At 46.5% G+C, this 26,204-nt stretch overlaps 10 protein-coding genes across 10 annotated transcripts; 4 read left to right on the top strand and 6 right to left on the bottom strand.

The window, feature by feature from the left end:
• Positions 1-286: 286 nt before the first annotated feature.
• N7537_007930 (uncharacterized protein) lies at positions 287-821 on the top strand (the record flags this gene model as incomplete). The annotated part of the gene is made up of 4 exons (XM_056898985.1): positions 287-428; positions 476-531; positions 574-629; positions 683-821. The coding sequence occupies 4 exons, from the start codon at positions 287-289 to the stop codon at positions 819-821; spliced, it is 393 nt and encodes a 130-aa protein (XP_056751061.1).
• Positions 822-1,520: 699 nt separating this feature from the next.
• Positions 1,521-1,771, bottom strand: N7537_007929 (uncharacterized protein; the record flags this gene model as incomplete). Its single annotated transcript, XM_056898984.1, has 2 exons — positions 1,521-1,552; positions 1,618-1,771. The coding sequence occupies 2 exons, from the start codon at positions 1,769-1,771 to the stop codon at positions 1,521-1,523; spliced, it is 186 nt and encodes a 61-aa protein (XP_056751060.1).
• Positions 1,772-3,576: 1,805 nt separating this feature from the next.
• On the bottom strand, positions 3,577-3,969 carry N7537_007928 (uncharacterized protein; the record flags this gene model as incomplete). The annotated part of the gene is made up of 1 exon (XM_056898983.1): positions 3,577-3,969. The coding sequence occupies one exon, from the start codon at positions 3,967-3,969 to the stop codon at positions 3,577-3,579; it is 393 nt and encodes a 130-aa protein (XP_056751059.1).
• Positions 3,970-4,581: 612 nt separating this feature from the next.
• N7537_007927 (uncharacterized protein) lies at positions 4,582-5,502 on the top strand (the record flags this gene model as incomplete). The annotated part of the gene is made up of 3 exons (XM_056898982.1): positions 4,582-4,825; positions 4,887-5,083; positions 5,143-5,502. The coding sequence occupies 3 exons, from the start codon at positions 4,582-4,584 to the stop codon at positions 5,500-5,502; spliced, it is 801 nt and encodes a 266-aa protein (XP_056751058.1).
• Positions 5,503-9,288: 3,786 nt separating this feature from the next.
• Positions 9,289-11,030, bottom strand: N7537_007926 (MFS transporter; the record flags this gene model as incomplete). Its single annotated transcript, XM_056898981.1, has 3 exons — positions 9,289-10,484; positions 10,572-10,935; positions 11,001-11,030. 3 exons carry the CDS (start codon positions 11,028-11,030, stop codon positions 9,289-9,291), a joined length of 1,590 nt encoding a protein of 529 aa, XP_056751057.1.
• A 981-nt stretch (positions 11,031-12,011) lies between these two features.
• On the top strand, positions 12,012-13,804 carry N7537_007925 (MFS general substrate transporter; the record flags this gene model as incomplete). The annotated part of the gene is made up of 3 exons (XM_056898980.1): positions 12,012-12,187; positions 12,459-12,969; positions 13,139-13,804. The coding sequence occupies 3 exons, from the start codon at positions 12,012-12,014 to the stop codon at positions 13,802-13,804; spliced, it is 1,353 nt and encodes a 450-aa protein (XP_056751056.1).
• Positions 13,805-14,068: 264 nt separating this feature from the next.
• N7537_007924 (uncharacterized protein) lies at positions 14,069-15,830 on the bottom strand (the record flags this gene model as incomplete). The annotated part of the gene is made up of 4 exons (XM_056898979.1): positions 14,069-14,200; positions 14,258-14,422; positions 14,512-15,461; positions 15,539-15,830. 4 exons carry the CDS (start codon positions 15,828-15,830, stop codon positions 14,069-14,071), a joined length of 1,539 nt encoding a protein of 512 aa, XP_056751055.1.
• Positions 15,831-16,592: 762 nt separating this feature from the next.
• Positions 16,593-18,038, bottom strand: N7537_007923 (cytochrome and DOMON domain-containing protein; the record flags this gene model as incomplete). The annotated part of the gene is made up of 1 exon (XM_056898978.1): positions 16,593-18,038. One exon carries the CDS (start codon positions 18,036-18,038, stop codon positions 16,593-16,595), a length of 1,446 nt encoding a protein of 481 aa, XP_056751054.1.
• Positions 18,039-18,530: 492 nt separating this feature from the next.
• On the bottom strand, positions 18,531-19,691 carry N7537_007922 (tyrosinase family protein; the record flags this gene model as incomplete). The annotated part of the gene is made up of 2 exons (XM_056898977.1): positions 18,531-18,754; positions 18,806-19,691. 2 exons carry the CDS (start codon positions 19,689-19,691, stop codon positions 18,531-18,533), a joined length of 1,110 nt encoding a protein of 369 aa, XP_056751053.1.
• Positions 19,692-24,379: 4,688 nt separating this feature from the next.
• On the top strand, positions 24,380-26,000 carry N7537_007921 (uncharacterized protein; the record flags this gene model as incomplete). The annotated part of the gene is made up of 3 exons (XM_056898976.1): positions 24,380-24,998; positions 25,103-25,767; positions 25,947-26,000. 3 exons carry the CDS (start codon positions 24,380-24,382, stop codon positions 25,998-26,000), a joined length of 1,338 nt encoding a protein of 445 aa, XP_056751052.1.
• Between the last annotated feature and the right edge of the window lie 204 nt (positions 26,001-26,204).

Genomic DNA, 26,204 nt, shown 5'->3' with positions numbered 1-26,204 from the left:
AATCGGGCTATCCTTTAATACGGAAGTGTTGCAACGGAAGTCACATAATGGCTAAATCACTTGGCATCTTCATCTAGCCTCTGAGGCTTCAGATCATGGTTAAAAATTTGCGGACCACCCTCAAGAAAACTATGTCGATACTCCATGTGGCAACGTGTGCTCTGGTGCAGACAATTCATATTTAAAGCCATGCGGTGTGCTCTTCATACTATCCACCCAAGACAAGATAGTCTATCATTCCTGAGGTCGTTCGAAGATGTATTTTTTCTTAGTTGCGATTCCAGTCATGATTCAGACGGGCACCTTCCAAGCCGGAACTCTTGAGGTCATAGATCATGATGGGCAATGCCTGATATGGTCTAACGATAACTATGGCTGCACGGGCTACTCTGCGGCTTTTGGCCATCTCGATGGAGTTGATTGTTCGGGTAGGCACCCTCCATTGAAACTTAAGACGCTATTAACAATTTGCTAGAGCTCAGTGAAGTCGTCAAGGGCAATCGCCATGAATTGAATGTGCTCAATATCGACGTATGCGGTAGAGAAGACGGCTCGCGTGCTGCTTGGATCTAGGTGAACCACACGGGCCTGGTCACTTTTACCAATAAAAATGGGAATGAAGCTCCTGTGTACTCAATAATAGATTGAAGACTGGTAGCTGATTTGTTACTGTTGGAAATAGGGGCAAAACAAATTCGCCCTCCTACTCATCCACCAGTAAACCACCCACTAGCACTCCATCTACCAGCGCCCCATCTATCACCATTACTGTCGCTTCTCTCATTACCACTACCACTGCTATTGTCTGTGTTACAGAGTAGATATTGGAGGTTATCGAGCAAGATATGACCGCTGAGAATTTCCAAAGACTCAATTCGTATGATATCGAAGTCCCTGGTTCCATTGGAATTACGGCAAACGTAATGAACCTACATACGTACCTGTATGTACCGGATTTTAGGCCGCGGATACGAATTTCCCGATCGGGGTGCCGCCGCTTTATGAGGGCGCTCAGGGTCCTGCTCACTGAGTATTTCACAGTACAGGGTGATTGCTCAGTGAGCGCTCCGGGTATGCTCATTCAGCACTCAGGTCTTGCTCACTGAGTTAGTTAACTAGTTATGATATATAGTAGAAATTACCGAGTCAATATAGACCGGAATATCGATAGACCGTTATAATAACAGTACTATACAAAATTATATACATTGCTTAATCATCGATATCCGTATAGATTGGAAAACCAACAGACTTTGTCAATTTAGTGAGTAAGAGATTTTTACATGCTGTGAATTTTACATACATTGTCGTATACGTCGAGTTTCTGTCAACTAACTCCAGCGAAAGCTTATCCACCTCTATTGGGATTTCCAGTGGAAAGGGAAGCGATGTGATTGATGCTAACAGATTTCATCGCAGACTTGATGCTTGAAACAAATCCTCAGGGCGTCGGGGTTAGCTCAATGGAGTTCCAAGATGTTTGACAGGATTTTCTTCTTTGATTGATTGAGCTTGCATTCCTAATGAAAGCGGTGTGGGTCCCAGGTAGTGCCTAAATATATATCGCAGTTAGTTCATGCCAATTTTCAACAACGATAAATTGTAAAAATCACTTACCATCAGGTCGTTTAATTAAACCCTGTTTGTCATGTTCAGAAAACTTTCGTTCATCTAGCCAGTCCTCAAACCATTCCCAATCAACACAGGAATGCTCAACCTTATTGTGGGCATGAGGATCATATTGGCCCGTTCGCCAGCCATAGGTGTACATATTCAAATCTGGCTGACACATTAGGCTTACACGGAGTGTTTGTAAACAATGTTCTGATTCAAAAAGGGGGTGTCAGTGACCTAAATGTTCATAAACAGTGGAGATTGTAATACCTATATGCTCCGGGTATGCCATCCCCGGCTCCGCCTCGTATTTCTGTACGTCAGGATAGTAGTCCTTGGCTAGGTACTGACGGATAACCTTCTAGAATAAGGATTAGATGTAAGGAATGAGATGAGAGAGAGATTAGTAATTTACCAAGCAATGTAACTGATGGAAAACCTCTACTGACCCCCAGTAGTCTCCTGAGCTATCCGCTATTGGAATGGAAGTCTGGTTCATCCTTTGCAACGAGTCTCCCGAAACCCGTATGTTTATTCCTATTTTAAGGTAAGCATTATGCGATCATAGAGGTTGCCAGAACGAACTACTCATTAAATCCTCCCATGCTTGATCAACCTCTGGACTGGGATTCCCTGCAAACATAGAGTTGACCAACCTACTACTATCGATTGTGACAAGTTTGTACTTCATAGCCTCGCGAGCAGGTGCTATACAATGCGATTAATGAGTATACTTTGAAGCTTTTGTGGTTGTCTCACAATATATCGATTGCTCTTCCGGATCTTTCACACCAGAGCAGTTTTTAGAGAAGGTTCTTGACAATATGCCTGCTGAAATCAGGTACAATAAAAAGAAAAATATGTGCAATGAGCATTGTCGGAGAAGCGAAGGCCTGTTCAAGGCATGATTTTTCGACCAGATTGAGTCATCTCCCGGTATACTGCGGTCCGTATCAAAGCTTGTGTTTAGTGGAACTGCAGACTCGGTCTCTGCTTTGTATTCCATCTTGGTTTCATTCATGAAAATGAGCCGAATTTCGAATATGAGAAATTATTGATATCACCTTCCTTCTATTCGTGGATATAATATGTTGAGCGACATGTGATGTTCGCTTTCGTCGACGTACTGTAGGAAAGTTTGCGAGGTCAATTCTCTGTGAAGGAATGTCTTATCCTTGAAAGTGTATTCTTCAGGGTTTCTGACTAAGAAAGTAAATGCTAATGCATATCTTTAGTAAGGTTTACTACGTACCAGTCAGCTAGTCAACCGTGACCTGTATTACGTAAGATTTAATAGTTAGTAATTTTCAACTTATTCAGCAACTTACAAGAGTGCATTACTCTGCAGATTTAAGATCATGTAGGTGTGTAAGAAGGTATGGGAATGGGACATAGTATGATATCTGTAACCTTGGTAGAAGGTTCACGTGCACAGTGGAGAGAAGCCCTGGAGGTGGAGAGATTCTGTGACGTCATCCAAAAAACTAGAACCTTACACCCACGAGTCACGACACTCCAATGCAGCGTGTGACATATAGCCTCCTTTGCAATTATGAATACTCAGCGCTTAAAGGATAAGATGCAGAGGAGAAAGAAGATAAAGAGGACTTAAGTGCTTAAGACTACAAACTCCCACCAATAAAACATGGCCGGATCCATGCATAGCAGTAAATCCCTTCCCATTCAACATTGACAATTAAGCAAGAAAATGCGAAGCCTGCTGGCCAGATCTACAGCTATATGAGATAAGTGAATTAATACTGTGAGGTCTGTGTATTAATATCTCCATTCGATGTCTGTCTAATCATAGTATAGGAAGACATTCCCGGATGAGCAGGCGCAACATGCTGGGCTAACTACTGATTGAAAGGTGGGTGATGATGACATGCCATTTCCTTCAGCTCATGACCGACCTCCATCATTCCCGTCAGAACAAACATCCGATGAAAAAGGTCAAGACCCTTAATAGGGAGTCGCGTCCTCCATCGAGCGCTTGTAGGGGGTGGCATCCTCCATGGACCGCTTGTAGGGAGTCGCGTCCTCCATCGAGCGCTTGTAGGGGGTGGCATCCTCCATGGATCGCTTGTAGGGGGTCGCGTCCTCCATGGACCGCTTGTAGGGAGTCGCGTCCTCCATCGAGCGCTTGTAGGGGGTGGCATCCTCCATGGATCGCTTGTAGGGGGTGGCATCCTCCATGGACCGCTTGTAAGGAGTGGCGTCCTCCATGGACCGCTTGTAGGGAGTCGCGTCCTCCATCGAGCGCTTGTAGGGGGTGGCATCCTCCATTGTTGGCATAGCCCAAGTCGTGGATAGCACGACCAGGAGGAGAGAGGAGGCGATTGCAATTGGACGCATGTTGAAGGTAATTAGGTCTGTTGTGAGGCTGGGTGGCTTGTCTTGAGTTGTCTGGGACGGAACTTTGATGATGGTCTAAAACACGTCTTGTGGTGCGAATTTATAAGTCTTTATAACTAAAAAGTTGTACTTTCTGCATAGTATTACTACAAGAGAACTTACTTCACTAGATTTCAAAGCATATTTGTGATAAATGTATGATCACAAGTCAGAAGCCATTGATTGACTAGGAATAGAATTGGATCTACCGATAACTAAAGTTTCTGACACCAACGAAGATCATACTGTAGCCAAATCCAAAGGCCTGTTAGATCTGTAGACAGATGAGTCGTGACACAGTCAGAAAATTCCGTGTCGAACCCGTTAGAAGCACAATCCCTCCACGTCCTAGCACACAGTACAAGGGGATATTCAATCTTTCACTATTTCTTTCCAAATAGACTGAGTTCACTCATGCATTAGTAATCATAGCTCCCTATAATAATAGTTCAGGGATTTTATATTTGTTTCCACCGTCCATCGTTCATGACGCATAGGCTTATGAAGGGCTATAAAACTTTGCGCGTACGAGATTGAAAATTTGCAATAGCACATCCTCACTCCACATTTGACATGGATTTGTATGAACGACTGTCCTGGCCAAAAAGTCGAATTTCCACGCCCTCAGAGTTTGACTCCAAGGAAGAGAGCGAGGGGCTGTTACAGCAAACTAGTCTCCTTCACCCAAGAGGGACAAGACTACGCAAGACTCTCGCCGGTATCAGTGCAGCCCTCATGCTCATCGTTCTCATGCAAAGCATAATTATCTTTCGAATGAGCAAGGTGGTATCGGGCCAGCTTCCAAAAACATCCCCCAGTTTGTTACCCCTCTGGGCTATGGAAACCCAACCTTTTCAAAACTGACATCCCTGTACCAGACGGACTTTCCTACGCGAGGGACAAGGAACGACTAGCACACGTGCCTACACGTTTCTGGAACGGGGACGAGGGTGAAGAAGACAAGTCTTGGACAGCAATTGAGGGAGGTCATGGCCTTGTCTCAGTTTCACCCGAGTGGGCGTCGGAACGGGGTCTTCCGGAAACACTTGTGCATCCCCGCGATCCTTCGAAGCGAGTATATGTGATCGAAGCATACCATTCAATTCACTGTCTGGTACTATTTCCTTCTTGAAGACTAAGGGTGCGGATTCAAAAGCTAACCATGCTGCCCATCAGCAAACCCTTCGTCGGCATTACCTGAATCTACGACGAGGCGAAACGCCGGATCGTCCCATGGAACATGATCTTCACTGCTTTGATTCCCTCCGCCAAAGTGTTATGTGCCAGGCGAATGATGAGCTTTTGTATACCACAGGGCATAACGATGCAGGCATTAACCAAACTCGTATGTGCCGAGATTGGGATGCACTGCGAGAGTGGGCGACCGGTTTCACATCATGTTATCATGACTATGTTGCACCACCGGGAGAGACGAAATGGGGAAAGTGTGACAACGGCATGGATGGCCTACCATATGGCTCGCTATTATCATGAGGTAGTCGGTATGAATTCTGTTATCCAATGAATCTGGGATTGGCATACTGTTCCATGGATGTATATTATCGGAGACCTTGAATGGAATAGGCGACATTCCCAATAAAATTAGATAAAGCGAGGTCAACGAATGATCAGGAAACATAGGAATGTTGTATTAAATCAATAAATCAAGAACCCTAGTTCTATTGACAAATTCGAAGTGACAAAATTCCTTGATTATTGTGTAGGGCTTTCTTCTGACCAAAAGAGGTACTTGTCCCTGAAGCAAATCTTGGAAAGGTCCTACACAACCCGAATAACCCACATAAATGATATAGAGCAGTTGTTGCTACTCATGATACGTGGTTAAGAATAAAGAATCCCCCAGATCACAGCGCTGCCTAAATAGAACGCGTTTCTGTCTCATATGCTCTCGATTAACCCCCCTGTTGTTCCCCCACCTGGTCGCACTTTCTACTTGCCCACCTTGCTTCACCCCTTCCATCCTGCTCAAGTCTCAACTGTTGATGACGGCTCTGGGCTTCTGCTAAATGCATACTTTTCCTTCTTCTTCAGAATCAGGCCAGAGGTACCTTCTTTCGCTACTCAAAGTTGGTTCTCCTTTTCTTTGTCACCTAGTACCATGGCTACGAGGCCTGCAGATTCATTTTATTAACCCGGAAGTTGTTCAAAATCGGCGCATTGATAAGACCTATGACGGGGTGGCAGTCTATCGACTCCTTGAGATAAGTTCCTGCTCCGAAAACATCCCCCTCATCCTCATACGAATTCAATGTCTACTTTTTGATTCTCATGACATGATCGAAGCATATGGGAGGAAGACCGATATCGAGACAAACTACCATTCTGGTCGGTGCACTCTACAAGCACTCAGACGGTGACCCTGACTGTTTAATTTCCTACTACCTTGAAGCCCTTGTCCATCACTTGCGCATGCGCTCCGGAGTCTGCACTGGAAGCAACCTGGACTATGTAAGGCCATTGTTCTGAGCCCTCTCACCTTATCGCTTCCAAAGGACTGACTTGTTTTGCGTCAGCGGTTTCTTTGCCGGAATGTGGAAAATAAGCAAATCATGACTGCGGAGGAAAGCTTGGGCGTTTATGCAACCCGACGGCTCTTGCGCGATTATAGATCGACATTATTACTTCCTGGCCGGACTCTCGATGTGAACCTTTCGGCACTTGACAAGTAGCCTTGCTGTCAGACAAGATGACTAATGTACACTGACTCTAGGTTGCAGTCTCGCTCCGGAGCCTGAAGCCCAAGGCCTTTAAGAGCTATCTCAATATCGCTAGCCTCAGCAAGGTGCACAGGCTCGTATCTCGTATAAATGACGTTTGTCCCAATTATTATCTCTTGAACTACAAAGGCCCCTCCCACCGCTATCCGTGAAGACTATCGATATTGGTGGACTCCGGTCCAAATTAGTCGTCATTTACTACATCACAATCCTATCGTGAAAACTCTGCGCCAGTTGGTGGTACTCAATCACGCCGTGCCACTCCTAGGGGATGAGTTTCAGTATTATTCGAAATACCATTCCACCTTCCACCCATCCGACCATGCCAGATAGGTATCTTTGATCACCTGGGGCCTACGGAGGGGCCCGAACGTCTCGGTTTGGTTTCCTGAGGTTACTTGCACACCATACCGAGCACGCCCATGGGTGTCCCATCTCGATTTGCATCTTTGTCCATTCGAAGGGTCATTTATTTATTGATAATTTCAAGGGCCATTGACAACGAAAGAACAACGAAGCATTGCGTGTTTATCAAATTCTCAATCTGCCGCCTTCGTGTTAAAGCTTGCCTCAGAATCAACTCTCAGAAGGACAACCGATCTTGGCATTTATCTCAACGCTTTATTAAAATTGCGAAACTCAAATGACTCCATATTGTGTGATTGAACGCTACGTCCACTGACTTATATATACCACTTTCGCAGTCTAGGGCTTTTTGTTCAGGTATTGCTTGCTCATGCAGCTATCAACCCAGCAAAGCAACAGATCTAGCGAAGTTTTCCGATAAAAATATAACATAGACACAGGACTTCAATGTCTCGTTACGATATCCCTAAGCTTCCTACTGACTCCACGAGTTGGCTTTCTCGCGGAGATAAGGTAGAACCTTAGGAATGTATCGCTTTCTGCTAACTTGTTAAGCATTGAATGCAATTAACGACTAGGAAAATTCGGCTGTGTACTAATAAGATATGGCTGTATCAAATTTGGTGAACCCGACCCTGTTGGCACATTCGAGAAGGAACTCCATCCCTTCTTGCAAGCTCGCCGTCTCCATGGTATATCTTCATATGTCTGTCCATGAATTCCTGTTCCCCCCAAGGAAAGGAGATTATTCAAACTCTGGGGGGATCTTTGGCCATTGATAAGGGTAGGCTCCAGAAAGGACACGGGATACCTCGTCTTGAGAAGCAACCAGGGAGGCAGCCAGCCAGTGTGGCAGTGTGGGCAGATTGGAATAAGCACTATCACAATCATGGAGCGCATGATGCCTTATCACTTTCGCTTTCTCCATTTCAACGTGTCTCATCTAGGATTTTTCTCCAGGTCGCTATATCTCTGTTCTTTTCTCTCCGCATTTCGTCCCCAATGGAGGTAGCAAATGTCTCGGGCCAAAAGGTTGGTGTGGACCCTTTCATCTCCAGTGGTAGAAATGATCTCTGAGATGGCATAGCGCAATATAACAGGCACATTTTCATTAGGGACACCAAAATTCTGTTTCACAGAGGGCCGTGCCGAAAGTTGAGTGATGACCACTCCACATCGCTGGCAGTGATTTGGTGATTGCGCTGCACGTCGAGTCTCAAGTGTTGAAAACTGCGGTCGTTGATTAAACGTTGGACTGAGTTTCACAAGAGGGTGTTAGGCGAGGAGCATCCTGAGACCGTTTGGAGCATGCGCGAGCTGGGTTTAACACTCCGGGGCCTGGGCCAATTTCAGGAGGCCGAGGCGCTAGAGGCACAAATCCCAGAGAGTCCTTAACGCAAGGTATCCTGATATCTTGCGTTCTCTAGCTCTAATTCAGCTCCATGGCGAACTGTAAAAGGAACCCCTGGGGCGATAGACGCGCAAGTCGCGTGAAGTCTGCACAATTTCTATCAATTAACTACGATAAATATCTGGTTAACCTAGGTAGTTGCAGAGTGATATGTCCACTACGTAGAGAGAGAGCTATGTCAAAAGCTCAGTCGTGATATTGACCTGAAATGCTCTACTTAAAAGCACAGCGAAGGCAGAGAAGGAAGAAAATAGCCTGTCCAGGTCTAAAAAGCAGAACTGGAAACCAGGTACTTTTGTCAAGCTCTCTCTGTCTCGCTCACGTTTCTTCCCCCGCCTTATCATCCCTAATCCTTAGTAATCGGGCATTCTGTTTCCGGGCTCTTCCCTCATGACTGATACGTAACACATGGCGCTTTCATGTCAGTCGAGCTGTTTCGGGAACAGAGCTCATTACAGGGTTACCAAATACCTTCCTGATCAAAGAATTCTATTCGGCATTTCGCGCAGTGAGCATCTTGCGTGAGGGAAGAAGGCTACTGGTTTTCTTCCCTTTCTTCCATGTGGGTGGTGTTAGCACGTATGTGTTGTGCAAGGAGAGGAAATGTGCAGCTAAGCATGCGGAGCCGAAGCTGGAAGGCAAGAGGAAAGCGGACGAAGTATATTAGGTCCTATGAAGAGAGAAAAGATCGAAGCAGATGGAAAGTGACGCTTCTCACAACTGGATCGTCACCTGACCTGTCAACAATATGTACGCACAAAGGCATCACAGTTCAATGGGATGATTTATCCTGATAGACCGACCATACTTCCAGAGATAGTACGGGGCCGGGATCATGGCAAGTGCGATAAAACCAAGCAGAGAATTTCCCCAACCCAGACCAAGACGATTATACAAAGGGGGCCCCACGAGCGGGAGCAGAGCCCCGAGAAGTGATCTGGAAACCGTGATGGCTGCCATTGCGGAGGCTGCATACCGGGGGAATGCATCGATCATGTACATCTGGATGGCGAAAAAGATACCCAGCATGCCAAATCCGAATGGGACCAGGCCGATAATGGGAACAATCCAAAATACAGCCTTGTCGGCTGCCCACCCGTACCAGAAGAGGGCAATGGGGATCAAGATGCCAAACAATACCATAAAAGGAAGCCGCATCTCGGGCTCGTAGACACCTTTATTCTTTTCCGTCAGCTTGACAATCAGCTTATCACTAGTCGAGGCAATGATCATAAGGCCAGCCAGGAATCCAAGACTGGGGCCCAAGTATGCCAACCCCGTGATTTCAGGCGACCAGTGATATGTGTCGCTGTAGACAGTGGTGATGGTGGTGAGAAGCAGGTAAAACAATCCATAGATCAAGGCCATGTAGCTGGAGAAGATAGCAACGACGCGCGAGAGGAAGAGCATACGCAGCGGTCGCGTCAGATCATGCTTCATCTTCTGCCAAGAGGATGGCGGTGGGCTGTTGACATCGTAAGTCTTGTCGTAGCAAGATCTCAAGTCACTCCGGTTCAGCTCCTTAGCTAGTCGGGCCGTCTTACGAGCCATCAACACTGGGGCGTAGCTCTCACGATTGAAGATCTCGATCGCGACACTGAACACCCCGCCAGCGCAGCAGAGGATCCAGAAAACCCATCTCCAGCCCGCCCGTTGCGCAATGAAACCTCCACAGATGGGGCCTAGCACGGGGCCGAAGATTACCCCCAAGACCGCGATGGCGTTGGCACCGCCGCGTTTTTCGGGGATAAACAGATCTGCCACCACCCCACCGTTAAGGGTCATACAACCTGCCCCGCCGATACCTGCCAAGAATCGAAAGGCAATTAGAGCGCCAATGCTAGGAGCCTGGGCGCAGCCGATTTGCCAGACCACGAAGGACCAATTGGAAATCGACATGACCGGACGTCGTCCCCAAATTTCGCTTGCGGGGCCTAGAAGAAGGGGTCCGACAACATAGCCTTTATTTTTTCGAGAGTTATCAGTGAATCAATTCTCCAATGAAAGCACACTTGATACATGAATTCTGGACCGGTCGCTCGACATACCGAGAAGATAAACAGACGTCACGAAGCTGGACAAGATGGAACTAGAATTGTGGAGATCGGCATCAATGTATGAGGCAGCCGGGGCCACGATTGTGGTAGCCAATGGTGAAATTAATGTAATGGCGGCGATTTGAGCGATGAGAGTCCACTTGTGGGCATTTGAGAAGTTCAACGGCATTGAAGGATCATGCTGACTATCCCAGCCAACGATACCGTTGTCAAGATCGGTAAGCTGCAGGATTATTTCTCCTGTGCCAGAATCAACGGGCGGAGCATCGGAAGCTGCCTGATCGTCTTCTGGCCCCGTGCTGGCCTCCTCGGCCTCACGGCCAGACTCGAGGGGCGCGAGAGCAATATCAGGAACCTGAAAAGAAGCCTGCCATCTCAGAGATTATTTCTACCACCGGAGAAGAAAGGGTCCACACCAACTTTTTGGTCCGAGACTTTTGCTTCCTCCATTGGGGACTAAATGTGTAGAGAAAAGAAGAGAGGTTTAAGGTTCTAGAGAGAACAGAGGTGTAAGGTTCTAGAGAGAAATCGTAGATGCAACATGTTCAAATGGAGAAAGCGGGGATGATAAGGCATCATGCGCCCCCTATTTCAATCTGCCCACACTGGCCACCTACCCCTGGTTTCTCGTCATTCGCAATTGAGTTACAACTCACAAGACGAGTAGCACTGAGACTGCAGTTTCTTTGTTTAGACCAGCCAATCGGAGCTTCACGTTAGGGAGAACCCGTCGCAGGGACTAACCGGAAATATTCTAGTAGAATGGCCATACCAGAGCGTGAGAGATATTTGCGTAAGCGAGGCGCCCGACGGGAAGGAGGAAGAACTAGGCACGGAGTTCCAACCATTTAGCGTGGCTAACCGACCTTGTCTGCGTCAGGCAATTTGTCGAGTAGATTGGGTCTGGCCAGGGCCTGGCCGTTTCACGTATCTCGGAATTCTGACTCAGAATCTTACTGTATCACGGATGATCATCGGGTGGGACTCCCGTAATGCTTGTTAAGACTTGGCCATCGGATCAGTCCAACTAGCTGTCCTAGTGAGAAGCTTAGTGTTCGGTCAGACGCGGGGTGAAGTCAGGTCAGCAGACCCAGCTCTTTCTCGACAAGATCTCACTGGCACATGAACAATTGACATGGGTCACTACTAATCCGTAGTGGTAAAAAAATAAGAAAACAATATGTATCATTCATAGGGGGGGCAGGAGGATGAGGAGGGGAAAAGCAAAACGGGAAAGCTGATGAGGTACGAGATGTGGGACTGGACACCTGATATCTAAGGCCACATTACACATCTCTAAATGTAAATATGTACACTTTCATAGTCCATTCTGTATCAACTGTTCCCTTACATTTGAATTCAATCCATTTTACATTCCGCCCTTGGGCTACCTTTCCGAGTCCAAGAAATCGGTGATCAGTACGGTTAGCCATGTCATTCCAGTCCGACCCGGCCCCTTCATCTTCCGCAGATGTAGAGCTATATCCGGCGCAGCAGAGAACCGCCTACCCATGTCGCCTCAAAGATGTTAAAGAAAAAACACCTTGCCGTCTCCAAAGTCGTGCGGGGAGTCTTTACTTGCTGGCTCTATCGAGTGGATTTGGAACGTGAGTGTCCTCCTCCTACAAGTTGACCAGTGTCGTTAATATTTTAGCCTACAATTTGTGTTTGCTTTGTTAGCGTCGTATGGCACGGTAAAAGTCCTCCTCAACTTGTTCTAATCTACTGCGAACTTTTGCTAACGTTGCTAAATCCGCGCTGGTGCCAGCCCTATCTATTGTCAATTGGAATCACTCAGACCGGAACAGGATTGACCTGGCTAGCAGGTCCCCTTGCAGGAGCCCTTGTTCAACCTTTAATAGGTATATTCAGTGACAGATTTGGCAACCACAGACTACTCATAGCAAGTGGCATAGTTTGCCTTGTCATGTCACTCTTAACCTTGGGTTGGGCACCGGATTTAATTCGTCTAGGAAGACGAGGCCCGGTGTTAGCTAAGGTTATGGCAGTGGTTTCCGTGGTGGCACTAAATATATCCGTTCAACCTGTTCAGCTTGGATTGCGCACACTCATCGTCAAGACTTGTCACCCAGATCAACAAACCCTGGCTTCTGCGTGGGCGGCCCAGATGACTGGTGGTGGAAATATCATCGCACAAATGGCGGGATCAGTAGACTTGAGCCGGCTCAAGCCGCTTTTTACTGAGTCGCAGTTGAAGAACATGTGCTTAATAGCTTCTTTTGGGTTGATGTTAACTCTGCTGACGTTGATATTTATTATCGAAGAGGACGAGTCCCCCATCAGAGCTCAGAAGTGCACACAGCAGCATAAAACTTCGCTTACCTCGCTTCAAGCCATCTTGGCCGTTTGGAGAGGCATTCCCCAAGAAGTGATTATTGTTTGGAAGGTTCAATTTCTTTCGTGGATGGGTTGGTTTCCCTTCCTATTCTATACGGCTACGTAAGTAACGCTTAGCTGGTCTTGTTGACCAACAATGGACCCACCTTACCTCACACATTTCTAACTGGAAAAACCTACCAGATATATCAACAACATAGGCAAGTCAGCTCACGGAGTTCACAGTTAATCAGACACTAATCCTAGATTTCGCAGCGTTGAGCCAGCATCGCAATGACTCGGAGCAATACGATTCAGAGATAACGAACGACATGCGCATCGATTCATTGAAATTCGGCGCAGAAGCAATGCTTTTGAATGCTTGTGTGGCCTTTAGTGCGAGTCTGCTTCTACCAGCACTATGGGGCTGCCACAACCGCTCAGGTCAAACACATAACTCCTCCTATCAGCCGACTCTCTCAAGGATGTGGGTGGCCTCTCAGGTGCTATTCGGTGTGTGTATGATCGCTTTGTTCTGGGCCGTCACCATGATAACGGCCATGATTCCCATCGGGCTCCTAGGAATAAGCTGGGCATGTACCAGTTGGATCCCAAGTGCGCTTGTGAGCACCAAGATTTCTCAGGATATTATGAGGGTCTCCGATGATCAGACGGGCAGGACTGAAGCCTTTGGACCAGGGTTAGTAATGAGTCTGCACAATGTCTCTATCGCTGGCCCTCAGATTCTAGCGGCTTTGATCGCTAGTTTTATCTTGTATACTGTCCCTGAGCCTAGTGACCCACTTGCTTATGTGCTGGGTGTTGGTGGTGTGTTTGGATTGATCGGGGCGTGGATGGCTAGCAAGTTTGACACTATCTATTCATGAGCCGCATGTATTTGGAAACAATCAATCAAGCTCGGATCGAATCAGGGCACGACGGTTCATCTTTTTCCAAGGTTTCCATGGCTACTCCGTTATGTGGACCTTCATGTTGGTGGCTTACAGATCTGTCGCGATTCCCCATGAGGTTCCAAGGCTCTCTTATTAGGTCATTCAATGATCAATATAGCTGTATTACCTACGCTAGAAGATACGCTGGTTTGTAAGAAGCCTACTGTTACTCTATAGTTTATCTTTTGTTCCGAAGATCTAATTGGAATTATTGAAACATTGAAACCACTCCTTGAGAGCATCTGAAAACAGAATAAAGCCAAGCTCAAAAGGGGATGGCTGTCCAGAAATTGGAGTGTTCATTGAGGCCAGAAGATCGCTAACGTGGACCTGCTTTCAATAATCAATCATAGTCCTGCAAACTTCATTCATGTGTACCATACGTACCTGACCACCGTAACACTGGCCAAACACCGCATTGTCTTGTGGAACATCATTGCACTTGGGAATGACCTTTGTCGATTGTCTGATTAGGGCGCTTGGATTGATGGTTGTGTCCGCATGGACCCCTAGAACTCGCCACGGGTCGTATTGTCCGTTCGAAAACATGACCTATAACAAATTATGGGTGTGGTTAGCTCATGAAAATGGTATTTGAACTGTCTGACAGTCAACGAAGAGAGGGTTGGGTAAGGTCTCACATTAGACACGCTGATATTCCAGCCTCCATACTGATTGATTGAGCTTACATTGGGGGTTGTGAGCGTTGGTAGGTATGGGAATATTGATTTGCAGACTAAGGATTGTGTACTTGAAACGTTGTAGAATCGTGAAATGAAGTTCAGTGGGTTGCTAATATTGGCCACCTGGTCCTTCTTGTCAGCTAAGATGGCATGGTGGTTGTGAATCAGCCTCACCTGGAGATAGCCGAACTCGCTGCAGTACTGCCACATCCAACTTATACGATCTGCCGGAAATGGCGATGCACCTAGTGGAGATGTGCTTTCCTTACTTCTCTCATCTTTGACCTTTCGGTAGATAGCTGAAAGGAGCGCATTGAAAGCTGTGGACGAGTTGTGTGTGGTAGCCAAACCAATCGAAGTAGGCATCTGCTTGTTACGCAGAGGGCTTTCTAGAAATTCAACCCAGGAAGCCAGATTGGACTCCTCCGCCAAAGACGGAGAAGGAAAAGGAGGTGCGGATTTGATGTTGTAATGCTCCATATCGTCACAGAATTGTCGCAGTGACTGGGAAAATCCCTGCATCTGGAAACTGCGGGATGTGTGCTGGAAGGGAATGGCCAGTATCTGCGCGATCGTCCACAGACTCATCTCGGATGGCGAAGTTGGGAAGTCCTTGTAAGGTGAAAGTATGCCAGCTCTTAACCCCGGTGAGTCCAATGAGACCAACAGTCCTGTCATGTACACTGCTTGTCGGACTTCAGCTATCTCCTCATGTGTCCCACTATCCAATATGGTATCGGCGTGTGTTACTGCAGCGTGTAGGTCCATCGAGCAGTTTCTGGGAATGACGTGTTGCATAGTGCTGTAGTATACGGACATGTCGACCTGTGCTTGAACGGGTGCTGAGGATGCCCAGCTGGCGAACCATGTCTCGGGGTTGCGTTTCCGTGCTAGGGCGGCGCGAATGCCTAGAGACGACAAGGGAAAATGACAGTCAGCTATTCAATTCCTGCAATCGGAATACCTGTAAAAAGGGCCAACTCACCAGGGTAGCTTCCGCCGATAAAAACCCATGGTGTGTTGTGTGGGGATAAAGCGGACCAAAACCTGCTAAGGGTGGGTGGATGAAAGTTCTCCGAAAAGTAGACCGTGTCCTGTAGAGCCTGCACCGAGTAAGTAGGCAGCGTAAGGAGATGGAGGGGGTTAACAAACTTGCTCAACAGTGTGATATTTGTATGCCTCATAACCATCCACTGCGATCCCAGTTTCAAGGTCCAGCTCAAAAGGTAAACTTTGACCATAGAAACGGTGTTCCCACAGAATTGCGAGTCCACCATATCTTCGAGCAAGAGCCATGAGGGCCGAGCTCCCTAAGGACTCTTCTAGAAAGATTGAGACCATGGAGTCAGAAACCCCATGCTCACCTGCAGTGTTGTTGTTTTCAGTTATTTTGAACGCAGGGGATATGTCATTGAGAGCAAACACACCAGTGTCAAAGAAGAAAACCGGACCACCTTTTTTGTAAAATGTGTCATTGATCCAATACCTATTAGAAAACTTCCGCTCATCGCCCGTACCAAAATGATCGATGGGGATATCCCCTGTGAACCAAGAATCTACACGGTCGGACGTTGTGGACCTTTCGCCACTAGAAATAGGCACTTTAGCACTGTACCCAAACCAGGACAAAGATAGATTGGACAAAATGATCCATAAGGTAAAACAAAGCAATATTCCATATCCAAACACGGGCCGGCATTCAAAGTGTAGTGGCATGCCCAAGACGAAGAGTTTTGTATTGGTCCAACCTTGGAAGATCGGATAATCATTGGAGTTTATAGTTTTATTTATAATCCATCTACCTTTATTGTTCAGTGGGAATCCCAGGTATGACCTGATGCATTGATGGAGAATGGGGTACTTTGCATAACAGAACAGTCAGAGTATTTTATGACACTCAATACCTAATTGGCTGAGGCTCTATAAATAGATATTGAGCATTTTCCAATCCAAGGTCAACGTATTGCGTGTTGTGGGGGACGACAAGTCTCGCTGCGAAACCTCCATCTCCACAAAATTAAAGGGCAAGAAACCAATACTTAGTACTGAGAGCTCATTCGGGGTCTCTCGCTCTTGCCCAGATCGTTCTCTTGCATTGCCTCATTGCTGTCGGAAGATTGGTCCTCACCTTCTGCCGTTAGTGTGTAGAGGCTTTCGCTACCCGGAGCCGAAGCCCCATTTGTGGGAGCATGCCTGGCCCACCGAACCGTCTTTTTTCTTGAAAGGAGAGACCATACTGGAATATGAGGCATTCCCACTGGTTTACCGGCTCTATGTCGATACGCGACAAATACAAGGCCGCCAAACTCCAGACATGCGGCGACCACAAACCAGCCCTGAAGGGTCACTGTGTAGTCACTGAGGCGTAGACCCATGGCTACATTCGTCCAGCCCAGTATCAAAACTACCCATCCCAGCCAAACATGCACATCTCCCATCTTTGTCTTGCGCTTGAGTCGCTCGTATTTCATGTGGTGCATCCATCCGAGAATCCCTTGAAGTAGGATAGTGGTGGCTATGACAAGGCCAATGTATTGATGCCAGGTATGAACTCCATGACTCAACAGAAAACCCAGGGTCATTCCAGCAAAGGCAGTCATGGAGCCTAGCATTTGCATGGAAACATGAACGATGAAGGACTTGGCTGAAGAAACGCGAAGAAAGAGAATTCCACTAGGGAAAAACACGTAGAATGAACTGGCCATGAGAAGCCCGTGAATAACCCAGAGCTTTCTCTGCGATAATATATATCGAGGATTTTCAGAGGTGTCCTCAGCGGCAGGGGGGTTTCCATGTTCGGGATTTTCGCCGGCGAAGGATGATAATGCGATATTATATGCGATTGTGTCGGGAAGCTGAGGGGGTGCTAATGTTGTTTCCTTGAACATATCGAGATCGAAGCTGCCGAAGCGGTCGTGAAGAAACAATGGCGCGTTATCCGAGTAATTTGAGGTGGATAAATATTGATCGGTGTTGACAGCCCAGATCATAGGCAAAACGTGGGTTGAGGCGCTAATGTCCGCATTGAACCAAGCATTACACCCATAACAGGTAAAGCTTGCTGACGCGACTCTCGCCTGGTCCCTGTCAGAGGTCTCCCATCCAACATCCAGGTAGCCAACATGGACCCCGTTCTGATGCTGATCTCCCATAGCCAGTGCAGCTGGAGCCATATGGTGGGTTGTGGAGCGGATGCTGAGGGTGGGTGGCAGATGTGAATTTGGGTCTCCATAAAGGATAAACATCAAAGCTCCATCCATATGATTTCCCATTCCAAAGGCTGTCCAGCCAGCAGCGTCATACTGAGTTCTTTTGAAAGTAAAGATGAAATCTTGTTTTGAAATGGCCGTGTCAACATACGTCGACAATGAAACACAGAAGTCGTTATTCGAATTGGAACCAAATGACTTGCAAAAGACGTCTGGCTCAGCCCAAGCACTGGATATAAAGAGAGAAGCAATAAGAGGAGCAAACAAAAACTGCATGTTGAACTATTGTGTTGGATTTCTTCCACATATAAAGGCCTATGAAGTCAATATATCTTTGAGATCGCGTATCAAGATATGGAGCAGAAATCGGCATTATTTTGCGCTGGAAATTTCCCATTATAGTCAGATTTTACGTAGCTTGGAATGGTCTGAGCCGAGTGACTAAGGTACAGTCAGATTTATGATATAGGACAGATGGCTACGAAGCAAACTAGATTTCGCTTTAGAGAAAGTCTTGTCCCACTCTCATCTCAAAAGTTCTAGCTTGACATAACATGCCACCCTTGTGTTATCATTAACATTTCATGTTAGCTGGATAAAGCCCCGGGGATACGGATGGGTAAATGCCCGCACCAAGCATTAGTATCTTTGAAATACAATATTTTTGAATTTAATGGGGCGTTGAAGGAAGTGGTAGCACGTATTAGCTGGATGTGTAAATAAAATTTATCAAATAATAACTCGATCAAGATTGGTTTTACACATGACTCAATATCTATAGCACATGACGTCGGTATCAGTACGCAGAACATCGCCAGCAGCAATGTTTGGAAGTAATCCCCCAACGTCGAGCTTATCAGACATCAAAGCAGATCTATTCGATCCATACCAAGCCTTTCCGTACATGTCTGAAAACCTTGTCGCGGGCTTCATTGACTGCCACAGCCACCATAAACGGTCAAGTTGTACGTGGGCGAGCCAAAAAATTGGATCTAGTTTATATGTTAGCCAGTGTACAGCTGGGTAAGGCAGATATATATTACCGTTTGGGGCACTGGTTTGCATCCACTCGCCTTGAATTACATACGGCATCGATTTGTGGGCATCCTTCTCAAGCCAGTGAGTGAAGTCATGATACTCGTCTTTCTGCATTAACTTTTCAATCGCGGAAGGCGAAATCTTGCTCATTGCCAACTCAAGCGTTTCACCCGAGCGTATGGCACGTGAGAGACAGTGTGTGTTCAGGTCACGGTCGTAATACATTGGCCGGAGGCCAGCAAATGGACCGGTAGTCACGCAGTGCCCGTGGCCAACGCTTTCGGGGGCGGAAGCGTTTCCATTACCACCAAAGCCCGTTTTTGCGTCCCAAAGTGGAGAGGCGTGGAAGTTGACCCAATCCAGAGTCCAATCCCAATACGGCAAGCGACCGCTGTAGTTGCAGTGAACACGAAGTGCCGTCTCGTACGAGAGTATGAAGTACCGATGCCATGGGAAGAAGCCGGCTGTCAGGATAGTTTCGTCTCCTTTGTGTGTATGAATCCATGTGAAATCGTCGTAAAGAGTGTGAGGAAGATCAAGGATTGACGGCTGGGTGGCGAGGCACTTTGTTGCGGTAATATATGCATCTTTCTCGAGGTGACTCAGGCTTCGCCACTCACGTCTAGCTAAAGGCAAAATACAAGAAGATGAAGGAGTCGAGGTTATGGCGTTTTTCAGTGACGCCCCCCCCGTGACACCAGTTATAAAGCCGAAGGTGAAGCAGAGGCATATGAACAGAAGGGTAAGGATTTTGGCAACCCGGTTTTGTCCTCGCTCTGCCCCATATCCATCCTGCACCTTGCCTTCTTCGCCAATACTTGAGTCGTGGGAAGAACCGTTCGCAGCCGAGCTACTACCTGGGAGGTGCGAGTACTTCAAATGCTTCCACATGTCGATGGCGAGCCAAATGCTGGTATAAATCTCCGTGGTGTAAAAGGAAGAGGCTGTGACCACTCGTTGGGAGCTTTCACTGCTCCGGTAGATCAAGATGAAATTTTCACACTAAGTATCAATTACACCCGTGGACATTCTCCCCCTAGAGTTCGAAATTTTGAGACTGAGATACATATCTTTTACTCAGAAAACGGTACTACGAGCCTAGGAACATAGAGATCAAGCATCGTAGTACAGTCATACCTAGGTGCATAAGGACTCAATACCAGCGAGTGTTATTACACTTTCTCCAGCTCAAAACAAGAGGATTAGGTACAGTAAGATAGATGTGGAATTACGCGATGAAAATAAGTCAATAAACAAGTGGCCAATCAGGATCGCCTGATTGATCAAAGGCAGGATCCACAGCGGACGGCCGGCCGGAATCCCAGCCTTAGCTCCAGGGCTTCATGCCACGTATGTACTGAAACAAATATATTAATTTACGCTCTGCAGGTAGTATGCGCACGGTTCCAAATAACCACGCTAAGTGGCTCAGGGCTTCGTGCCTAGTCTTTCCGATGGGGTCCTCGCTTGTGTACCATATGTCTCATACCTTAGTAAGACTCTTCTATCATGTATGCGTAAATGCACTGACGGTACATCGTGAATCTGGTTGCATCAAGCTTTTCCCCACCTAGATTGGAGCTGAAATTGACCATTTAGAGGAAGGAAGTTATCCCTACTGCTAGGCTCCCAGCAGTATTCAAATCCCGGTGGAACCTGTCAATTTCCACATTCCATTACTCAGAAGATGGTCGTTTCAATCGTTTTCTTTTGTTAAGTTCCCTGCTACCGGCGTTTTGCTGGCTCTGACTCCTCTCTGATATTCTTAAGGAAAAGGCGGGAGGATCATGAAGATGTGCGCTCCTTTCCCTATTCTATAACAGCGTGGAGGAAGTTGAAGGAATACGGGTATTTCCGTCTCTGATTTTTGCTAGCGTGTTATAGGCTGTTACGAATGTCAAAATTCAAGCCTTTCTCGCACCGATAGTTTTCATTACTCCAATTCTATCATGCAGCTAGAATACAGTGCGGGGACATCGATACAAGCCTCGAATCCGCTCCACTGAGATGCATTTGAGCCGATGGCAAACTAAAATATTCCTTCAGATATAAATAAAAGATCTCATTATAGCAATGTGGAGGCGGCTAATAATACACCAAAGAGCGAGTAAACGACAAACCTAGGAGGTAACACACCATGTCCAGGCCAGATTCTATTCAGAACAGACCTTCAGCTACGGTCGAAGAAGATTGGTCGAAGAAGATTGGTCTAAGATCACAGATAAGACGGCCAGGAAGTGAGTCCAGAACCGCATTGCACAGCGCAACTACAGTTAAACCCCCCCCCCCTTCCCGCCCCTCTCCATTATTTTGTAAAATATTTAGCTAAGCCCAGACCCAAAGGAAGAAATTTGAAACAGCGACTTCACGACCTTGAGCAGCGAAACACCGCGGGGTGTTTGGGACACCTAAATAGCGATGCTTATTGCTGTTCTGGAAGCCACACAGCCGAAGCTCATGATCCGCACAATAATTGCGTTCGAACATCGGTGGAGCCTGATAGAAGCACTAGTCAGTGCTACCCTGCAGACTTTCCCGGAGATTGAAACATGACCATTAGCAGGGTATTGAGCGCGAGAGCCTGATTAGTCCCGCGTCGCTCTATCGGGATCCCTGCAGGTTGTAGCACCAGGCGCGGCTTTCCTTTTCAGTAAATCTGAGATCCACCTGAGGTGGAGAAAAGCTTGTTGCAGCGGGCAACAGCATGGACCGTATAGGTGTACGGAGTACTCCGTACATATTATTATTATTATTATTATTTATTCCTCGGGCTTTTTACGACCTTGGGTCGTATGTAGTCCCCTAGCTAGTGTGCGCTGCACCGTTGACTATGTACATTCGAATAGCAAAACCACTAACGTATTCGGTAAGCGAGCTGGCCATGTAAGCGAGCTGGCCACCCCATCGAAAACGCGTCCATGGGTTATTACTTAGTCAATTCAACCACCCACCATGCCACCAATTCGCTCTCGATCCTCTAGTAATTCAGCGGAGAAAGAGGGTAGGCTTTTATTAGCTATCTAGGCTTTTAAAAATCGAGAAATCTCTTCGATTCGTGAAGTGGCGCGCCGTTTTAACGTCCTAAGATCTACTCTTTCTACTCGTCTTAATGGGGTTTAAAACCGCGCGATTTCTCGCGCTAATTCGTCTAAATTGACTGAAATTGAAGAGGAATCTCTTTAAAAATGGATTCTCTCTATAGATCTACGTAGAGCAGCTCCCCGGCCCTCTATAGTACGAGAAATAGCGGATCTTCTTCTTTAAAAGCGTGGAACTACCCCGGTTCTTTCGGTCGGCGAAAAATAGGTATATAACTTTGTTAAACGGCGTCCTCTCCTCTCCTCCCGATTCTCGAAACGATATAATTACGAGCGCGCGAAATATAAAGATCCTAAAATCATTATAGAGTGGTTTGATCTAGTTTAAAAGACAATCCTTTAATTTAGAATCGATCCTAACGATATCTATAACTTTAACGAGACTGGTTTCGCGATAGGATTAACTATAACTACGAAGGTTATTATAAGGAGTAAATACTATAGTCGGTATTTACTTTTATAACCTAGAAACCGAGAGTAGGTAACTGTTATTAAGTATACGAATGCTTCTAGCTAGGCCCTTCCTCCGTATATAATTTTTAAAGGCAAAGTCTTTATTAAATTATAGTTCGACGGCCTCCTAAAGGATTAGCGCTTCGAAGTTAGTCCTAACGGCTAGACTTCCGATAAAATTAGCCTTCGTTAGCTTAAAAAGCTCTTTATTCCTAGTACTATACGTACGAAGGGGGTATACCGGCTCTTAATACTCGACGGCTACGGAAGTTATTTAACGCCTAAATTTGACGAAATTTACGAGTAAAATAAGGTGATACCAATTTATATACTAGCGTATTTATCTTATCTTTTATAACCTCTAGATATTAGTTGTTTTACGGTATTAAAACGTATATACGGTCGGATAGTTAAAATCAAGATACGTACCGGGATTAACTATATTAACAAACTCGACTTCCTCGAAGTATACCCCTAGGTACGAATTGAAGCTTTTAAATCGGAGACTATTAAAAATAGCTTCGTAGTAGCCGGTTTAGTCCTATTTAGACCCGACCGAGTGATCTTAAAGCTTAATATCCGGCTTCGAACCCCGACCCCCCTAGCTAGCTAGGGTAGTGAATCGAGCCGGAATTTCACCCTAAAAACCCCCTTTATAGAGAAAGAACTACGTCGGCAAGCTTTATTAATCAAAGCTTTACTTCGTATAAGATCTCGGAGCCCGCCTAGCCCGTTAGATCGTGTATTAAACTAGCTTATAAAGGGCTTTCGTCTTATAATATAAGGTGCTATCTTTCTCGCCTATGAAAACAAGGAATTACGCGCCGCCAACGAGAAGCAGAAGCAAAAGCGTACTAGATCCCGGAGGCAGATACCAGCTAAAGCAGGCTTAATAGTTTAAGAAGCTTCTTAATTGATTACTAAGCCGGTAGAAGCAATTGAAGCGTCTCCCCCCCGCCGGCAGAGACGGCTCTCGCTACCTTTACAGCTACGAACGAGAGCATTACCAACATGCGGGTTATGCAAAAACCAGGGTCATAAAAGAAATGCATGTCTAGAGAATAGATCATTTTAGTGTATTTAATTTAATGGCGTTATGGTAGAGATAAATGCATTTCAATTTAATATACTTGGGTGGGTGGCCAGCTCGCTTACATGGCCAGCTCGCTTACCGAATACGTTATACTTTGTTCGATTCAGACCTAGTTCCTTTTTCACCCTTCCGGGGCCAACCGGCCAGTCTTCATTGCAAACGCGATGACAGCTCTGACAATCTTGACATCCGGTTTCCATGCCCTTTCATTCAACTCACTTGTATCTTCTGTAGTCTCAGGCTTACCTCCTAGCGTCTTTGACAGACTGCCAAGACTCGGTCCCACGGTTTCAGCCAGTGCGCAGCGTTGTTCATTCCATCTTGTACATCGAAGCAGGAAATGTGAGACTGTTTCGCGCTCGACGCCACATCCACATACATCAGTGTCGGCCTTGCCGATTCGGTGGAGATAACTATTCAGTCTGGCATGACTCGTGCGGAGTTGAGCTAGTATTGACGCTTTCTCCCGATCCAAGCTATCGTACAGCACCCTTGTGCGGGGTACTCCGTACATATGCTAGTATATTCATCGTACCAAGGTATGAGAGATATTACGCGTAAGCGGCCATGTCGACTAGATAGATTATTAGGGCCAAAACCAGGATCCACAGCGGACGGCCGGCGGGGATCCGGATACAGCGGCCCGGTGCCAATCAGGCTCTCGCACTAACTTCCTGCTATTCATGTACATAACGGACATATTGACTTGCCTTGTGCAGGTAAGTCCGAGTTACCACGCTAAGTAGTCGGGAACTTCGTGCCTACGTCGATACAAGCCTCGAACCTGCTCCGCTGAGATGCATTTGAACCGATGACAAACAGAGATATTTCTTTATCTATAAATAAGAGATCTCATTGCAAATACGTGAAGGGGTCTAGTAGCACACTAAAGAAGTGAGCCAAGAGCAATCGACGAACATCAGAGGTAGTTCACCATGTCCAGGCCGAATTCCATTCGGAACAGACCATCAGCTACAGTTGAAGAAGATTGGTCTAAGATCACGGATAAGACGGCCAGGAAGCGAGTCCAGAACCGCGTTGCCCAGCGAAACTACAGTGAGACCCTGCCGGCCCATTATTTTGTGAACTATTTAGCTCAGGTCAGACCCATAGGAAGAAATCTGAAACAGCGAATTCAAGATCTTGAGCGGCAAAATGGCTCGGGATGTGTGAGAACCATAAAAGATACTCTTCACTGCTGTTCCGAAGGGCAAGCTGTGAGGAGCCAAGATGAATGTGCGGATACTTGCATAGGTGTCCCATTGCACCAACACCAGGCCGGCGAAGTTCATAACCCGCACAATCATTGCGTTCAAGCATCGGCAGAGCCTGAATTAGCCTATCCAGTGTCTTTTCTCAAGCCTGCCCTTATCAATAGTCAGAGATCTCCCCAAAGTTTGAATCATCTACTTTCTTTGGGAGGGACAGCGAGTCATGGACAGAAATATGGGGATATACCAATGCCTTCTCTTCGGTCTCCAATAGACTGCTCCGAAGACTCACTTCAAGTACCATCGGAGCAAGCTGATGAGGCTTTTTCTGATAAGGACTGGAGTAAGCCAACTCTAAATAGCACACTCTTGACTTACTGATCACTGCCGGTGTAGGTGAAATTCCGCGTTGGCTGGTGAATTTGGACCCAAATTCACTTGATCCAGAAATTGCTGGAGCAATCGAAGAAGAGGCCAACGATTTTCAACCCACTTTGCAGAAGAATAGTGAGAATTTGATTAAACCAAATCTTCCCGTGGCGGAAACAGACTTCTGTTCTCGCCGTTCGGAATGTGTCGCCAGGGAGACTCGCCGCATTGGCAAAGGAATCGCTGTACCCGGAAACTCTGCCCCTTCCAAAAGTAAACATGGAATTGATCCGGATGGCATGAACAGGGCACAGCAATCAAGCACGGTTCCTGATATCCCACCGGACACGGCGAGCTTGCAAGAAAGGGTCGAGTTTCTTCTCGAATGTGCGAACAGAGTCGGGTTCACCAAATTTGATACAGCCATATCCCATTATTACACAGCCGAATTTTCCCAATCATCGATTGCTTTCAATGCTCAACGAGTTAGCAGAAAGCGACACTTGCCTGAGGTCCTGGCTCTTATCCGCGAAAAGGCCAACTCGTGGAGTCAGTGGGAAGCTCAGGGATATCGTGACGAAACATTGAAGTCTTCGGAACAATTCCTACTAGAGGAATATAGACATGCAAATTCATTGAGTGACGGGCAAATATTCCAGCATATAAGGCGTAAGTCGCTAGGTCATAAGCAGAGCCCAAGTGAAGATCTTATCTCGGATGTCAATAAGACTCTCCAGGCAAAGGTAATCAAGTCATTCTTATCCATTCGATTTATATCATGCTAACGTTTTACCCGTGCAATATACAGCTCCCAAATTTATGGTCGCTTGTAACAGCTCTCACTTCAGATACTAGAATGTTGTGTCAGAAGGACCAGACTTGTGTCATACTTTTGACTGTGTCCCTATTATACTTCTATCAGAAAGTCTCGCTGGATTTGCTGCTGTGCTGGGTTGATATCTGTATGAGCAAGTAATATCTGGTGGATGCCTGAGGCATCACCATGTGATAGAACATGCAGATAGCTTCTCTCTCTCTCCCCTTCTCTTCCTCCTCTCCTCTCCGTATACGTGCATCAAGACAATACAGACAGTGTTTTCTCCATCTATTCTCCATTAGGTTATAAGTCCTTTCCTCGACACCCCGAGCAAGAGTTTATTTTAAGACCTAGCAGCTGGGG

This window comes from Penicillium hordei (assembly GCF_028827395.1).
Source record: "Penicillium hordei strain IBT 12815 chromosome Unknown utg000004l_segment0_segment0, whole genome shotgun sequence".
Lineage (NCBI taxonomy): Eukaryota > Fungi > Ascomycota > Eurotiomycetes > Eurotiales > Aspergillaceae > Penicillium > Penicillium hordei.
This window is presented reverse-complemented; position numbering and strand designations above follow the sequence as displayed.